The sequence below is a fragment of the Brugia malayi genome (assembly GCF_000002995.4).
Source record: "Brugia malayi strain FR3 genome assembly, contig: Bm_v4_Chr4_scaffold_001, whole genome shotgun sequence".
NCBI classification, from domain to species: Eukaryota; Metazoa; Nematoda; class Chromadorea; order Rhabditida; family Onchocercidae; genus Brugia; species Brugia malayi.
Window position 1 is genome coordinate 10061713 of NW_025062478.1, and position 13106 is coordinate 10074818.

The following is a 13106-nucleotide window of genomic DNA, read 5'->3' on the forward strand; positions in this document are numbered from 1 at the left end:
TTTTTTCTCGAATTTTTCTTTTTTTTTTTTTTTTTTTTGTAAACAATCATAATAAAACAAACGTAATCATTGCTTCATAATTGCAAATTAATACAATTAACAAAAGAAAAAGAAACACAAAATTTTGATAATTAAATTACAGAATATTTTTACATGGCGCAAATGTCGTATAATGGCATTAATGATTTCCTAAGAGAAATAATTTAATCTTATCAATATTAACCACATATAATCACTGAAAGAAGCGTAACGTGACGTAATAACGTGTAAAAAAATAAAAAAAAATACGCCATATTTTCTGGACTAAAACAGCGTAGCATAAAATTGAATGCCATAAAATCCATTTAACAGAGCAAATTACTAGAATAATTCTTTCAATTTTCACTAAACAGATAGATAGATAAATTACCCGTAAAAAAATAAGAAAAACACCGCCAAATAATCTTTCATATAATTAATAAAAAAAATTTTTTTTTTTTTAGGACTTTCCGACACAATAATTACTAATATTTGGCGTTTAAAAATGAGATCGGAAACTAAGCAATGCAATTGTACTTTGTAAATGTAAACAAACTACAATTTAAACTAATTTTAAAATTTGCAGAAAAGAAAAAAAAATGTTTTTTTTTTCTTTTTAAAACTAAGAAATAATAATTTTGAAAGATTTTTCCAAATCAAAAAAAAAAAAAAAAAATAAAATTGAAAAATTAATGCAAATAATAACAATTTTTGATAAATTTCATTTCAAATTGTTTAAATTTAAAACTGAAAAAAAGAAATGCAAGAAGAAAAATTATTTTTAATCAAATTTTCTTAAAATTTAACTAATTAGTTTTTTGTTTTTTATTTTTTTTTGGAAATGAAAAATTCGAAATGATATATTATCGAGAACTTTCTTTTTTTTTTTTTTTGGTTTTTAATAGTATACAATTTCAATTAATTAATATGCAATTATATTATCTTATAGCAAATAATTCTAAAATTTTATTAAATTTTTTTTTTATTTTAAAATCATTTCTTCTTTTTTTTTTTTTCTTTAAATGAGAGAAGTAAAAAAGTAAAAAAAGAGTCAAAATGATAAGTGATATGCACAAGAATGATAAATTCAAGTATTGAATGATTTAATTAATTAATTAATTAATATGAATATTAATAAATTCCAATAATAAATTACTTATTTCTTTCTTTTTTTCTTTTTCTGCAACATATTATCAATTATCATAATGATACAGGTGAATTTTTTAATGAATGAATGACAATTGTTGGTGACACCAAATGAATGCTACGTTCATCGATGTAATCCAAATCTGGCAAATCGATTGGTATTGCACCATCGGATCTAAAATATTTTAAATTATCACTAAATTTATAATATTTAATTAATAATATATCACTAAAATAAATGCTTTTAATTATCACTAAACTTATAATATTTAATTAATAATATATCACTAAAACAAATGCTTTAAGTTATCATTAATTTGTGATATTTAATTATTAATAAACTAATTAAGTGATTATTATGTTATTATGATATCTTCAATAAATAGTAATCAATTATCAATTGAATTTTTTTTTATTTCCCGTAAAATTTATCAATTAATATTACTGTTTACATTGAAATTAGTTCCAAAAAAAAAAAGAAAAAACATAAGTAAATTTTTAAATAGCTATTGTATATTACTATTATTATTATTATTACTAATATTAATATTATTGTTATTGTTATTATTATTATTATTATTATATTATTATTATTATTATTATTATTATCATTATTATTATTATTATTATTGTTATTCCTGTTATTATTCATTTTATCAATTGATATTGTGCTGAATTTGATATAAACATCATTTTCCTTTTGTAATAATACAAATTAAAATAATAGTAATTTATACTTTATAAAGTAATTCATACTTTATAATTTAGCTTACAAATATAATTTCATTAATACTAATATTATCATTTTTAATTAAAAAATAATTTTATTTGTAATATATTTTAATTATTTCAAAAATAAAATTTCACTTCTTTCTCACTTTCTCTAAATATACCTTAAAATAATAAATTATTGAAATTTCTAAAATATTTTAAAACTATTTTTTTTCCTCTTTAGAAAATCAAAAAAAAATAAAAGTTTATTATTTTGTTTTTTTTTTTTTTTTTTTTGTTTTAACAAACTAACATGTAAAACTATCATTAATTTTAGCAATCGTTCAACAAATTTAACTCAAAAGCATATTAAAATGCATTTTGGAAAAAAGCTAAAGGAAAAAGCAATTATTTTCTCAAAAGGATAAAAAGGGTAAATAACAAATAAGCGAAATAGTGAAATGCTTAGGAGAGAGAGAGGGAGAGAGGGGGAAGGGAGAGAGGGGGAGAGAAAAAGAGAGAGAGAGAAATGATAAAATTATAAAAAATTGTGAATTTTAGAAGAATTGATGTAAATCTATTAACTTTTAAACATTCGAAAATTTAATTAAAAAAAAAAAAAAAAAAAAAAAACAACAAACAAATGAATTTAAAATTTTACAATAAATTGCGGAAAAAAAACAACAAAACAAAAGACATAACTAAAATAATAATAAAATGAATCTTAAATTACATCAAAAAATGATAAATTTAATTACTGGAATTAATAATTTGTGAAAAAAAAAATCTTTTCCCTTTACTTTTTAAATTTTAAAATTATAACCATTTTTTAAATTAATTTCATTAGCAAAAAAAGCAATCATTCAACAAAAAATAAAACTAATAAAAACAAATCATAATTTTAACAATAATAAATAATAATTTTAATTAATAAATATAATTAGTCAAAAAAAAATTGAAAATTTAACAAAATACTACTAAAAAATATATAATATTAAATAATAAAAGTAAGAAAAACATTATTAATATATATAATATAAAAGTAAGAAAAAAAAATATATAATATAAAAGTAAAAAATATATAATATAAAAGTAAAAAATATATAATATAAAAGTAAAAATATATAATATAAAAAATATATAAATAAAAAAAAACAATTATTAATAAAGATAAAAAAAAAGGAAAAATAATTGAAATTTACAAATTTCTTCGCTTTTACAATAAAATTTTTGATTATATCATATAATTTCATATTGATAAAATTTTCTGCATCATTTATTATCAACAAATAATTGTTATTATTTTTGATATTAATTATTAATTCAATTAAAATTTGAAAAACTATTTTTATGCAAATTCTTATACATATATTTTACACAGTGTAAATTTATAATAAAACATTCAAAAATATTTCAATTTTAATCTTTTACAAAATAAAAAAATAAAAAAAAAAAACATAATAAATAAATGAAGAGAAAAATTTTAATTATGAAAAGTAAAAACAAAAAAAATGAAAATCTGACCTTAATAAAATTTTATTCGGTGTATCGTGTAAAATTTCACTGAATTCATTCTGTTGTTGTAGCGGTATTGTCTGATTGTATGAATGTTTGGGATAATGATTTTTCCGCTGACAAAATTTATCTTTCAGAAATATGAAAAGTAAAATTATGAGAGCTATTAAAGCAACAGTAAATGTAAATATTAGCAAATATTTGTTTATTGTATCTCCTTGCATTACACTGAAAACAAAAACAAATAAACAATAAACAAAAAATTTATTTTATCTATTTTTCAAGTTTTCTTTTTAAAAATTTTTTTATCAATTTAATTTTTCGTTTTCTTTTTTTTTTTTTTTTGAAATTAAAAATGTAAGCTAATATTGAGTGCTAATGAAACACAGATGTGAAATTTATAAAATTTAAATAATGAAAAAAGAAAAAATGAATTGCAAGTTGCATATAAATGAGAAAAATAACAACGTGAAAAAATTTTATAGCAATCGAAGAGAAATAAAAATAAATTTTTTTTTTAAAAAAAAAAAGAGTTTAAATTAAAATTTTGTTGTTTGCAAAGTAATAATTGGCAAAGTTTTAAAATTTTCAAATTCCTCGCTGAAATATTAGTTACAAAAAAAAAGTTTCACTCCTTAGTAATGAATTAATTTTGAATTTATAAATGAAATTATGGAATTGATCTATTAGAAATAATTGAATTTCAAAAATTTTATCTCAAATTTTATCTCATTTATCATTATTATTATTATTATTATTATTATTATTATTATTATTATTATCATATAATTATTTGACAATAATATATTTAATAAAATTGTTTAACAATAATTTAATTAATACAAAAATTAATAGAAAATTTTGAAAAATTTTGCTCAAATAATTAGTCAAATTTAAGAAAAAAAATGGATTCAAAAGTGTAAGTTAATTGTTTTTTAAAGAAAATGTCAACTTTTTTTCATTTGTAAATTAAATAAAAATTTTTTGAATGAATTTTTAATGAAAAAAAGAATGAAGGAAAAACTCTGAATATTTTCTTTTTTTTTAAATAAAGAAAAGGAAAAATTATTTGATTGAATTGGAAGATTGATCGATCAAGGATTGATGGATGGAAGAAATCGATGGATCGATGGAGTGAAATGATGATCTGAAGATGGTTGGAGGAATTCGTGAATAAATGAGCGAATGAATGAATGAATGAATTTAATTAATATAATTAAATAAACTGAATGAATTGAACGAATGAATGAATTTAATTAATTAATTAATTAAATGAACTGAAAGAATTGAATGAATTTAATTAAATAATTAAATGAACTCAATGAATTGAATGAATTTAATTAAATAATTAATTAAATGAACTGAATGAATTGAATGAATTTAATTAATTAATTAATTAATTAAATGAACTGAATGAATTGGATGAATTAATGAATTAATTGATTAAATGAATTGAATGAATGAATGAATGAATAAATAAATAAATAAATAAAATGAAATGAGTAGATCGATTGAATTGAAGGGACTGATTGATCGGTTGACAGATGGTAGAAATCGATGGATCGATAGAATGAGTGATCGAAAGATGATTAGAGGAAACGATGAAATGACTAACTCTTTTCGCTGAGTAATTTAATACTTCCCACCTCTAAATTATATTGATTAATTATAAATAATTTGTAATCAACACAAAGAGAGAAAGAGAGAGGGAGAAAGAGATAGAAAGAGAAGAAGGTGAGTGAAAGAGAGAGAGAGAGAGAGAGAGAGAATTTGGCGTTATATTAACAATTATTTGCTAAAATGTAGGAAGAAATATGATTGTTTAAATAATATTTTTATTTTTATTCTTTGAATGAATTGAGAAATTTGAAAAAATTGAAATTTTAACAAAAAATGAATGAGTCATTCATTTTTTGTTAATTGTTAAAAATCAATTAATCGTATTCAAATTAATAATTGTATATTTGATAAATGTTTTCTAATTTATCAAATATTCAATTTTATCAAATTGTTCAAAGAATATATATACATATAATAATTCAAATTTATAATAATAATATAAGAATTTTAATATAAAATAGTAATTAAATTAATAGAGAGAGAGAGAGAAAGAGAGAGAAGAAAGAAAGAAAAAAGCTGAAAATAAACAAATTTTATTTTCTATTCATTTTTTTTTTTTTTTTTGTTCCTGAAATTAAAATTTTCATATGATCAAATTGAAATGATTCTTTTCATTTATTTCAAATTTTTTATCTTATTGTTTTTCCTTTTTTGTTTTTTTATTCTTTGATTTATTTGATGTTTAAAATTAAATAACAATTAATCTGAATCATTCATTGAATTTGTGGTTTTAGTTTCAGCTAAAATAAAAAACATATATGTTATTTTAGAAAATAATAATAATAAAATGAAATAAATGAAATGGAAGGAAAGAATTGCTATGCAAAGTTTGTTTGTTCTAAAAAAAAACGAAAGAAAAATTCACTAAAATAATCCGGTCTAAAACTATCTATTATTCCGGTTAATAGAACAGGACAGAATAAAAAAAAAAAAACGGTTAATGCAAGTGTGTGGTCTTTTTAATTCTTTGCTTCTTGTTTAAAAAAAAATAAGAAAATTAAAAGAAAAATAAAAAAAAAAAGATTTATAAATTAAAATGACAAAGTTTTCCAACAAATAAATTTATTCCTCAGAAAAAAAAAATAAAAATAAAAAATAATAAAACTTTGCAATTGCAAAAATGAAATTTATGAGTTTAATGAGCAGAATTTAAAAAAGAAATTTATATATTTTAAAGCTAAGAATTATTTTTGTTTTAATAAAAAGGCAAAAATTAATAAAGAAAAAATGATGAAAAATTTCTCAAATTTTGACAAAATTTGTGAAAAAAAATTCCAAAAATATTGAAATACTAAAGAATAAATTTTTATGTATAACTTTAATTAAGATTTAATTAAGATAAAAGCTCTTTTGGTGCTTATAGCAATAGCATAAATCAAATATGCTTGAATGATCAAACTGAACTTTAACCTTTATAATCTTTATCTAAGTGAACCTTAACTTTTACTTCTTAAAAGCTATCAGTTAAATTAGTCATTAATTAAAATAATCAATTAATAAATGTATAGAAATGATCGATTCAAGGTTAGAAAAAAGTTAGATTAGTCATCAATTAAAAAATAATTAATTAAAAATTATAGAAATGATCGATTAAAAGTTAGTAAAAAAAAGTTAAAAACTTAAGTCAACCAAAACATAATGTATATTTTATTGGATGCTAATATGTCCACCTTTTAAATGAATAACTTTTAACCATTTCACCTGCTAACCTCTGACCTTTGTTACTTTGCTAACCTGTGGTAACCTCTGACCTTTGTTTACAGTACAATCTATTGGTATCCTGAATTTCATTAATATAGCTTATCAGATAATAAATGATAATGATAAATTACTTGAAATGCATCTATGAAACTATCAAACAAAAAAAAATTATTCAAATAAATTTAATTTTCTAAATTTTTATCAATAATTTAAATTTCGAATGATTTATTTGTCGTCTAATTACCTTAAATTTAAGAAAATATTCCAAATCAAAGGAATTTGATAAGATTAAATCTAATGGATTGCAATGAAATTATGATTTTAATGATAATGATAATTAATCATTAATTAATTCTTTAAGCAATCTTTGATAAAAAATACCCCATCAGACCTTACTTACTTAAATAATTTAATTTAAATTAATAAATGATACAATAAAACTAAGAAAAAAATAAACAATAAAAATTTTTGATTTGGAAAAAATCAAAAGGCAAAAAAAAAAATTTTCTTATATAAGAGAAAAAATATGAAAATTAGCAGCAAAAAAAAAAAAAAAAATAAAATGAAATCTTTCAAAAACAAGTTCGAAAAAATTGAACTTCTCATTTTCTTTCTTTTTTAAATGACAAATAGAAAACTAAAATTGAAAATTAAGAGAATTGTGACAATTTTACAAATGAAAATAAAAAGAATCAGAATAGATAGCAATCAAATATAGAAAACATTCAAAAATTTTAATTTCAAAAACTGTCAATTTAATTTAAATTCAAATTAGTTGTAAATAATTTAGACCATACTTAAATAATTTAAATTACTCATTGATACAATAAAACTAAGGAAAAAAAAATAAAAATTTTTGTTTTAAAAATAATCAAATATTAGAAATGCATATGCTTAAATCAAATGTTCAAAATTTGATATTAAATAAAAATATCGAGCAAATGAGACAAATTCCACTCATTCAATTAAATTTTGATAGAATATTATAAATGAGAGTAATTATTAATTACTACTTATTTAGTTGCCTTAAGTAAATTATTAATTTACTTAAATTTACCTTTTAATTTACTTTTTGTTTTACTTTTTCTTAAGTTACTTTTTAAATTCATAAAAAAGTTTTTTTTTTTTTTTTTAAAAAAAAAAGAGAATTTGTAGGAAAAATAATAAATTAGCAAAATATACTTAAACTTTATAAATTTCATTAAAAAATTTGTAGGAAAAGTAATATATTAACTAAATATGGGTTTGTATATATATATATTTATAAAAGATAAATATTGAATTTTCTCTTTTTTTTTTTCTTTTCTTTTCTCTTTTTTTTGTTTGTATAACTAAATTTTAAATAATCTTTCAAAAAGAAAAAAAAAAGAGAAAAAATGATTGATTTCACAAATGGAAAAGAAAAATATTTTACATATGCATTGAAATTTTTAGTGAATTTCAACAAAAAAAAAAGAAAAGAAACAAAACAAAAATAAAAGAAAATATTTTGTTTTAAAAACTAAAATTCATTTTTATTACTATGAAAGAATTTCAAATCAGATTGAATTAATTTAATATAAAAAGTTTGTTAAATAATAAATTCCAAAAAAAAAAAGCAGATCATTGATAAGAAAATGATAGATTAACTAACAGATAATTTATAATTGAATTGTAAATTAAAAAATGAAAACAAAACTATATGATGAATTGTATTGATATCTCAGATATTAGATTTTGGGAAAATATAACAGAATGTTATCACATTCAGGAAATACGTTAGCATGATAAGATAATCATCGTTATCAGTTATCAGATCCGGAAAGAATGCAACAAGACGGTGTGAGGTTCGGTGAGAATGCAACAGGATGGTATAAAATCCGGTGAGAATGCGATAAGATAGGATCAAATTCCGTGAGAATGTAACAGGATGGTATTAGATCCGGTGAGAATCAGGTGGGTGAGAAAGGTGCCAGATCCGGTGAGAATGCAACAAAACGATGTCATACCCGATGAGAATGAAACAAGATGATATTAATCCGGTGAGAATAAGATTCGGTAAAAATGCAACAAAACGGTGTTAGATCCACTGAGAATGCAACAAAACAATGTCAGATCCGATGCGAATGCAACAAGACCGGATCAGATCCGGTTCCAGAGTTGAATATAACATGACAGGATGATATCAGTGTTGTCAGAATCGGAATGAATTTAACGGATAGAATAGAATAGAATGGAAAGAACCGGGAAAATGGAAAGGAAATGACAAGTTGTTATCAATGAGTTACTGAACGAATATACCGCAATGACAGCTGTTCGAAATTCATTTGTGATAAGTTAAAAGTACTTTGTTTCAATTATCCAAAAATAAAAATAAATTCCTTTCTTCTTCTCTCTGTTTTTTTTTGCTATAACAAATTTCAATTAATTTCAACAAAAAAAAAAAATGTATTTTTTTTTTAGTAATCGAGTCATTAGCAAATAATTAAGATGAATAATAGAATTAATAAAGTGCGAAGATAATTATTTGATAAGCATTAATAACAGTTATTATCAGTAAAAAATTGATAAATTTAACTTAATTAAAATATGATATAATAGAAATGAGTTACTCAAATATAAATGAATAAAAATTATCAACTGCAAGTGAAAATTGAAAAGATTTGATAATAATAGCAATGAAAGTAAGAAAGAAAAGTAATAGTAAAAAATTTAAAAAAATTACTGATGAATTTTAATTATTAATAAACTCAAATTGAAATACAAAAATTAAAATTTTATCAATAAAATCAATTTTAGTAATGAAATGATTCAAATGATACAGTAATTAGTAGTGTAAAATAATTATTAAATTAGACATTTTTGTTATAAAAATATTTAAATAAAAGTTTAAATTTAATTGTAAAAATGCTTCATAAATTTTTTCTTTCTATTTTTATTACATTTTTATAATTAAAATGAATTATTTTACAATAAGTTTTTTCGTTCTTAAAAAAAATAAAAAAATTTGCAAATAGTTTGAAAATGTTAATTAGATGTTTGTACAGAAATTAAATAATTGGAATTGGAGTAATTAAATTAAATGGAAAATAAAAGTTAAACATATTGATAAACTTACAAAAATTTGATGAATTCATTTTTTTTTTTCACATAGCAAAATTTTATTGCTAAAATTAGTACCAATTTCAAATGTTCAAATTGAAATAAGCAAAAAAAAAAGTCATCATTAAATTTATGCTAATGAAACTTTTATTTGACTTAAAAAAACAAAAAAAACATTTTTTTTTTTTTTTTTTCAAAAATATTTCCATTTTAATTTTTAAAATAATTCAAAGTTTAGAAAAAAGAAGGCAAAAAGTTATGAAAAAATTAAACAATTAGAAAATTGTAAGTTATTTGTAAATAATATTATTTATTTATTTATTTATTTATTTATTTTAAATAAACGATAGTATCATTTAGCATTTATTCATTTTATGATTATTATAAAAAATATGGAAATTTGATAAAGTTAATTTTTAAATTTTTGTAAAACAAACTTATTAAATTTTCCAAAATTTCCTTTAAGGTTTGCTAATTATGCAAATTAAGGTTAGGAAAATTTTTTTTGTTCGAATTATGCTCTAATTGAATAAATTTAATTAAAATTGTAACATTTTAAAATTGCCATTTATTTACTTTTTTTTGCTTTTAAATTTCGAAAAATTTTACATTTCAAACATTTTTCAATTTTTTCTCTCAAAATTAAGCATAATTTTATAATTTTAATTTCAATAATGAAATTTTTACCAAACATATTTTATAGTATTAATTTCAATAATAAAAAATTTTTTTCGTAGTTTAAAGTTTAATTAAAAAAATTTTTTTATGTCAATTTCAAAAAATTGATTACGTACTTCTCAAGAAAAAGAAATGAAAAAAAAAATTTAAAAAAAAAACAAAATGGAGAAGTGGACTAAGTCAATGGAGAAAAGTTATACAAAGTAAGTTTTCTGATAAAAAAAAAGTTATCTTTGGAGTTTTTAATCATTTATCAATTTTAAAAAATTAATTGAAAAAATTAATTTTGAACACAGTGTTAAGATAATAAATTATTATCAAAATTTAAATAAATTTATTACTTTTTTTTATTAATTTTAATTAATTATTATTTGATAACAAAAAAAAAAAAAGCAAAATGGAAAAAATTGAAAATTTTTCACATATTTTTTGTCTTATTTATAGTGAGAAATGAATGATTGATGAAATATAAAATTCTCTTTTAATTTTTTTTTTTCCAAAATTCGCTAAAAGCAAAAATGGAAGAAAAAATTTTTAAATCCTTAAAAATGAAATGAAAAAAAAAAAAACGAATTAAATATATTGTGGCGTTCGATAAAGCCTATATAAGAGCATCAAAGATAAATTACTTCCATCTAATCTGCTATTAGTTTTTATTGATTATAAGCAAAAATGTTTGTGGAATTGAATTGGATTGGCTTAGCTTAGCTTGGCTTAGCCTAGTTTGGCTTGGCTTGGCTTAGCTTAGCTTGAAATTTGCCAGTACTCTTCACTTTCTTTGTGTTTGCTTCCATTCTTTTCAGAGATGGAAATGAAATCCAAGAAGGAACAAAAAGGCAACGAAAAAATAATTAAGTTGCAAAAAAAAAAAAAAAAAACGAGAAAAAATTAAAGAAATAATTTTAATATCAAAATTTTTAATCTATAATTAAAAGCAAAATTGAATAAAAATGATAATTTGATTTAGCAAAAGAAATAGTTGAAATTAAATTAAATTGAGCGAAAAAATAATAATTTAAATTAGCAAAATAATTTTTCATTCTTTACAAAAAAAAAAAAAAAAAAGGAATTTAACTATAAATTTAAATTTTTGCTATATCACAAATAATTATCAGATTGAATTTTTTTTTTTTGATGAATCATAAATAATTATCAGATTTATTTCATCTCGTAATGTCATTCTCTTACAATATGCGCAATATGCGCACTAGGCGCAATATGTAAGTGTTATTTCCGATTTTTTTTTTTTTTTTTTTCTATTTTTAGTAAATTTTTTTACTAAAAGCATTCATTCTCATTCATCAAATGCATTATAATTTTCAAAAAAAAAAAAAGAAAATGTCATCGTATTTTCCTATAAATTATTTATTTTACAAAAAAAAAAAAAATTTTTTTTTTTTCTCAGCTCCGATTAGTATGTTTGCATGAAAAATTTTTCAATTGCAATAAAAATTTTCAAAAAAAAAAAAAAATGTAAATATAAAAAGGTTACAAAAATGATTTGTGAACAATTTTTTTTTTAAATTTTGATTCATATATTTGATAGATTTTCATATGTATTTGACATTATAATTTGTTTATTTTTCGTATTAAACATTTGGAAATTTAAAAAATTGAAACACAATCAAAAATTAGAAACAAAATTTAAATTTTATTTCGTTTTTTTTTTTTTTTTTGAAGTGCAAATAATGAAAAAAATGATGTGATTGAAATATTTGTTATGTAATAATTTTCATACATTGAAAGACTAAATTAATTAATTAATTAATAAAATTAGTTAATTAATAATACATAACGCTGAGATAATTTTAATAATTATTCAGCAGCAAAATTTAATTAAAATTATTTTAAAAAGTTATTTTGAAATTGTAAATAAAATAAACTGTAAATTTAAATAAAATAAATGTATCAGAAATAATAAAATATGGATAGATATAAAATTTCAATACTGATATTCTTTATAATAATTAAATATACTAGGTAATACTATTATTCACCGACTAATTATTAATTATTTTCATTAATTACCAAAACTCAATAAATTATCTTTTACAAAAATAATTCTCACCAAATACTTTCAAATTTTAAGATAAATAAATTTTTTGAATAAAATAATTTGTAATAATATTATTTTTTTATTCTTTTTTCACTTTTATTTGTGTGTTTAAATTTATTTAAAAAAAAAAATGCTTAATTTATTTAAAAAATTATAAATTAATTAAAAATTGTTTAATTGATTTTATATTAATTTGACAAATTTGTTTATTAAATATATGTGTTAAAAATTCATTTAAATTTGCCAATTTTATTTTAAAAGAAGGAAGAAAATTGAATAAATAAAATAAGGGAAATGTTTTTGATAAAATTTATTGCTTTTTGCTTATTCAAAATTAAATAATTCATTTTAGTATGATTGAAAAAAAAAAAATTTTTTTTTCTGTTTTTAGATGGTGAGAAAAATTGAATGTTAAGAAATATATTTAATTCAAATTTTATTCCAAAATTTCTTCTCTATCGATGATTATTCCAAAGAATGAAAAAAAAAAAAATATTTTTTTTCTCACAATAATACGAAATGTTTATGTATTTGTTTATATTTATAAAATTAAATTTTTTTTTTTTTTTTTTTTTTTTTT

General features: G+C 18.9%; 1 protein-coding gene across 1 annotated transcript; it reads right to left on the reverse strand.

The window, feature by feature from the left end:
• Positions 1–1218: 1218 nt before the first annotated feature.
• Positions 1219–3614, reverse strand: Bm17797 (Uncharacterized protein; the record flags this gene model as incomplete). The annotated part of the gene is made up of 2 exons (XM_043082308.1): positions 1219–1339; positions 3400–3614. 2 exons carry the CDS (start codon positions 3612–3614, stop codon positions 1219–1221), a joined length of 336 nt encoding a protein of 111 aa, XP_042938242.1.
• Between the last annotated feature and the right edge of the window lie 9492 nt (positions 3615–13106).